The sequence below is a fragment of the Nicotiana attenuata genome, unplaced genomic scaffold (assembly GCF_001879085.1).
Source record: "Nicotiana attenuata strain UT unplaced genomic scaffold, NIATTr2, whole genome shotgun sequence".
Classification (NCBI taxonomy): Eukaryota; Viridiplantae; Streptophyta; class Magnoliopsida; order Solanales; family Solanaceae; genus Nicotiana; species Nicotiana attenuata.
The window spans coordinates 251,837-257,408 of record NW_017670253.1 but is presented as its reverse complement, the minus strand read 5'-3'; the positions used below and the strand labels follow the sequence as shown (position 1 = coordinate 257,408).

Below are 5,572 nucleotides of genomic sequence, written 5' to 3'. Positions count from 1 at the left end.
GTATCCAAATCTTAACTTTGTTTTTTGTACAGTCTAATAAAGTAAAGAAATATTGCACTTCACAATCACAATTTAAAGTCATTGTATATTTCCTCTTTGATTGCACTTGCAAAGCCATGGTTTTTCTTTTTTATATTATTGTTAAAAGTCTTTGGTAGATATGACACAGAAGAACAAACTAGAAAGTTGCCCTCCAAATATGTTGAGAACTAACTGAAAAGGTATATTGCAAACAGATCTTCAACAAGAAAAGGCAGAGATTGCCTTGAAGACCAAAGAATTAACTTCTAGGAAAATTCTGATGCATTTTTCACAGACCATCATCAACAATATTTGAGCAATTCAAATACTGCTGGAAGACTGCTAGGTACTTTTAAAAGGTTGGCAAGTCCTGGTGATCACCATAAGCATATTATTGTTATCACTAGAAATTTTTACCAGAAATCCTGGTGGTTTCACCTTAAGAACCTGGAGATCACTAGGAGCATACTTCTAAATTCTGAAGCCGAGGGCTATTTTCCCAAAAACTTTTCTTAATGAGGTTAAAATTTAAAGGTGGCACTGAAAGATCCTATTTGTGTGAACCACCCTCTCTCCCTCGTAAAAATAGCACGGGCTAGCCAGTTTTCGGACTGGTCATTTAAAAATAGCCAGCATTTGCAAAGTCATTGAAAAATAACCACTATTTTGCTGTAACAGAGACCGGTCTAGCACAATATACTGGAGATCGGTGCACCTGTGTATGAACTTCCAGCATATTATGCTGGAACTCCAACACGCGGAAAGTTCCAGCATAATATACTGGAGATTGGAGCACCTGTGTATGAACTTCCAGCATATTATACTGGACCGGTATATTATACTGGAACTCCATTATAATATGCTGGAGTTCCAGTATACTTATGCTGGAACTCCAGTATATTATGCTGGAGTATTTTTCGGGTTTTGAACAGTGTTTTCGTTCAGATTTATCTTTACATGAAAAGTGGCTAAATTTCGATTACTTTTTAAACTGTGGCTATTTTTGACTGATCACTTGTAAATCTGGCAATTTTTGAATTTCTCCCCTCTCCCTCTTACCGGGCTCATAATGAAGTATACAAGGCCCACCAACCTAAAAATTAAAATCACAAAAAGATCCAAAAGGAAAGGCACAGGGGCAAGTACACATATAGCCATTTTCAGGCATGCTTTTTAGAGATTAGCCACTACTTATTTTGTCCTGAAATTTTAAATTAAAAATCTTAACTTTAAGATAATTCAGGTCATTTTTGTCCAAACAATTTGCACTGAAAAACTGAAATTTAGGACGCAATGGCTAATTCTTAAATAGCAGCCCTTTAGAGTGGCTATTTGGTGTCATTCCTACAAAGGCACAAGTGATCTTCCTAATAAAAAAGAAACAGAAAAGAAATAAAAGGATCTTCGTAACTATATCTTCTATTACTGAAATGAAATGAAAGGATAGGAAAGTTACAAGTATAGGCACTTTTGGACAGCCTCTCACTCATTGCAATGGAGAGCGCTCTTGTATCTGCTTCCTCCTTCATCACTCTACCCAAGGCAAATCAAAGAGAAGTAGTAGGCGGACCTGCACTGAAGAAATTCCAGAGCTCATTTTATGGCAAAGAGATAAATAATAGCCATATTGCTCTTCTGACCTACAGAAACTTCAAAAGAACCCGTCACACTGCGATCACCTCATTGTTTGGGAGGAAAATTAAGAAAAAGGAAATTACTACTGTTGTTCCTGACCCCGATTACCGTATTCCAATTGTCCTTTTAGGAGCATCTGGTGGTTTATTTTATACAGAAAATCTAGCAGCAGCTGTTCCTATTGGTCTTCTTGGATTACTCCTATTATTCCAGACAACAAGAGTTAGATTTGTGTTTGATGATGAAGCTCTTGAGGTCAAAGTTGGGGAGCAACTCAAGGAGTCAGGCGAAAATGTTTTTGTGGGTGGAAAAAACCGATGGAAATATTCAACATTTGTGAACTGGGAATTATGGTGGCCTAATTTTCCCATTTTGGTTTATTTTAAAGAGAAACAGACTAAACCTGAGGGACAAATCCATTTTTTTCCTGTTATTTTTAATGGGAAGCAATTGTATGATGTTATGGTGGAGAGATGTGGCCCTTCCAAAACTAGCGGACCAAAGTAGCCATAAGATCAGATTTTGAGGCAAAGGTATGAAAGTTCTAGAGGTTAATTAAGGAAACTTGTCAGTTTCGTTACAAAAATATGTTTTAATTCAATCAATTAATACTATATATATTCGCTTTCGTATTGTTCTAGGCATCTGTAAAATCATACTAATATGTTTGTTTTTTGTAATTTATATCTGTCTTCCAGTTGAGTTGCATTTCTGCAATAAGTTGTTTTTACGGCTCGATCAAACCTATCTTCTAGTCATATGACAACAAGTTTACCAGTTACGTTAAGGCTCATGATACTTTTTATTATAGTAAGCAAGGTTTTTCATTAATAAGTCGAATTCCGAGCACTAAGTGATGGTTCCTGCAAAGGCAGCCTTAATCTATGAAATGAATGGTTTTACCATATGTACTCATCATTATAAAAATGTAATTTACACCCCAGGGATAATAAACTAAGACACTTGAACATCAAGAGTGTACAACAGTAGACTTTTGTTCAAAAATATATAAAATTTCTTCAACTCTTGCAATGCAGACGGGTAGTCTTCCAAATCCTCTTCAGTTCCTTCATGAACTTGTATCCCTCACAGTAGCAACCCAACTCAGATTTGAACATCTTTTTAATAGTTCTCACAACTAATTTGCAACTGTACAATGAAAATCTTGATCTTTTAGCCCAGTTGACACGACAATATTTGCAAGAAAGAGTGTGTGCGCGCGCTCGTGTAACACGAGACTTTTCTTTTGTTTCTATACAAAGGTTAGGATGCTAAAATTGTCTGTGTCTATACAAATATACTAGTGCATATAAAACGTTTCTATTTAAACATTATGTTTTATATATGTATATAAAGTTAATATAGAAGAAAGGTGTATGGCTTTCCTAGAGGGGCCTGAACTGGGAAAAGATTCATAGAAAAGATGCATATGTCAAGGCGCGAAGTTCAACAGAAGAAAGCTAGTTATGCTTGGCCAAGATTATTCTATTTGAGAAAGGAGAGAGGAGACAAACAGAAGATGCTCTGAAGGTAGCAAAACTTCAGTTTGATCTTTCTCTCTACCTTTTTGGTGTAAATTTTATATAGAATGTAAAATAGTATGGTTCAAATGCTAGGTTCCATTTTACATTTCCCATATGTCTTCCATTTATTTCCACAAAATTGAAATGGTATGTATGCTCTGATAATTGATCTGTAACAAATAGTACTGATCAATGACTTGTGATGTATTAGACCACTTCTAACACCTGCAAGTTTATTGCTTTGACCACTTCTTTAGCTAGTAGTTAGGATCTCCTTATTCAAGGAGTTTGTTCAGTTTGTTCAGCAAGTAGTTTAGTCCCCCTCTTCCAGCGGAGTTAGTTTAGGAAATTGGTTTTTCACTCTTATAGTTAAAGACTGCTTTGATTCAATAAACATATCAACTTTTTGTGCTTCTCTTGTTCTTATATGGTATCAAGAGCCACAACAAACTCTAACGAGTAAGATCCTATCTTTTTTCTCTCCCACCAATCCTCCATAAATGGCCAACACTATTGGAGTTGTTAATGCTGATAACAATAATGGTGCGATGGTCGTCCAATTTAATCCTGGGTCACAATTGCCAATAAAATTACAAGGCAGCAACAACTTTGCAACTTAGGAGGCGCAATTTTCCATGCTTATCATGGTCATGATCTTTATGGTCATCTAGATGAGTCTACTCCTGCTCCATCTCGCGCTATCACAACTGGTACAATCCTTAGTGCCAATCCTGCATTTGCTCTTTGGTTTCGTCAAGACCAACTCATTCGAAACGCACTTATAGAATCTGTTGATCTAAAATTGCCACTACTTGCTGATTCAACAAAAAAAGCTCGGGATGCATTGCACACTGCATATGCGAACAAGTCCCAAACCAGAATTTTCAGTCTTCGTGATTGACTCGCGAGACTCATAAAAGACTCCCAACCAATCAATGAATATTTGCAAAATATTCGATCCATGGCTGACAAACTCTCTGCTGCTAGTGCCCTAGTCACAAACTCTGAACTCATTGTTAAGATCCTGAATGGTCTAGGACCAGAGTTTTGTGAGATTCCTGTTGCAATTTGTGCTGTGACTCCACTATTACGTATGAAGAACTCTATGAGAAGCTTCTTGATCATGAGCTTTTCCTTAGTCACGAAGAGTCAAAGAAAGCTCCTAGCCAGATTACTGCTGCTACCAGTGGCGAAGCCACATGGTTATAAGGGTGGTCAACTGACCACCCTTCGTCGAAAAATTGCACTGTATAGGTAGAATATTACGTTTTAGAGGTATATAACACATATTGAACACCCTTTGTCGTAAAAAATTTTTACTTTTTTAAGATTTGAACACCTTTGGAGAAATTTCAAGCTTTGCTACTGGCTGCTGCTACAGTATTCAACAAATCTAGAAACTTGAACAATCGCAACAATCGTCGTTCCAGCAATAACAATGGCAACAACCAACAATGGCGATACAACAATCGCTTTAATTCACAAAATCAGTTGCAATCCTCGAACACCAACAACTCTTATGCTGGTGTTTGCTGCCAGTTGTGCAACAAACTAGGCCATGTTGCAAGTGTATACAGATCCAAATCTCACAATCATTTTGAGGCCAAAGCCAACTATGCTTCGGGAAGGCATGCATCAGCAAATCCTTGGACTCTCGACTCTAGAGCATCTGACCACATAACTGATAATCCTCACAACTTGCAGGAATACAACGACATGGAGTAGGTTTTCATGGGTGATGGTAACAAAATACCAATTACTCACAATGGTTTAACTCAATTACATGCATCATATAATGCTTTTAAACTCTGTAACACTCTCTGTGCTCCTAGCATTAAACTCAACTTACTCCCCGTCTCTAAACTTTGTCAAGATAACCTAACCTCTATTGAATACTTTCCTTTTCATTTTGCTATAAAGGACCTAGAAACGAGGAATCCGTTGGTGCATGGTCGGAGTAGAGACGGTCTCTATGAGTGGTCAACCTCACCTTCCGTATCTTCTCCTACAGCGTATTTGGCCTCCACCAACACATCCATCTTCACCTGGCATCGTCTATTGGGTCATCCACACATAAGAGTTTAAATTTTGTTTTGAATAAATTCTCGCTACCTTGTTCGCGAGACAAATTTTTAATTTGTAATTCTTGTTCATCAAATAAGGCACGTCGTCTTCCTTTTCAGCATCTTACTTTATCAAGTACCAAATCATTTCAAACAATATTTAGTGATTTATGGGGTCCTTCTTCGATTTTATCGATTGACAAAAAATCATATTACTACATTTTTGTTGATCAATACACCAATTATAATTGGCTATATACATTAAAAAATAAAAGTGAGGTTAAAGACCTTTTTCAAAAATTATCAAGCATTAATGGAACGTCGTTTCAA

General features: G+C 36.8%; 1 protein-coding gene across 1 annotated transcript; it reads left to right on the top strand.

Annotated features, from left to right (window-relative positions):
- The first annotated feature begins 4,140 nt into the window (after nucleotides 1-4,140).
- LOC109236719 (TBC1 domain family member 5 homolog A-like) lies at nucleotides 4,141-4,904 on the top strand. Its single transcript, XM_019402927.1, has 2 exons — nucleotides 4,141-4,381; nucleotides 4,537-4,904. The coding sequence occupies exons 1-2, from the start codon at nucleotides 4,141-4,143 to the stop codon at nucleotides 4,902-4,904; spliced, it is 609 nt and encodes a 202-aa protein (XP_019258472.1).
- The last annotated feature ends 668 nt before the right edge of the window (nucleotides 4,905-5,572 follow it).

What these genes read in the sequence shown, in the direction of transcription:
- LOC109236719 (XM_019402927.1), top strand. Translation starts at nt 4,141, where the DNA reads ATGGCTGACAAACTCTCTGCTGCTAGTGCCCTAGTCACAAACTCTGAA. An exon ending in ACCAGTGGCGAAGCCACATG is followed by an intron (nt 4,382 to 4,536) that starts GTTATAAGGGTG and finishes AGAAATTTCAAG; the next exon opens with CTTTGCTACTGGCTGCTGCT.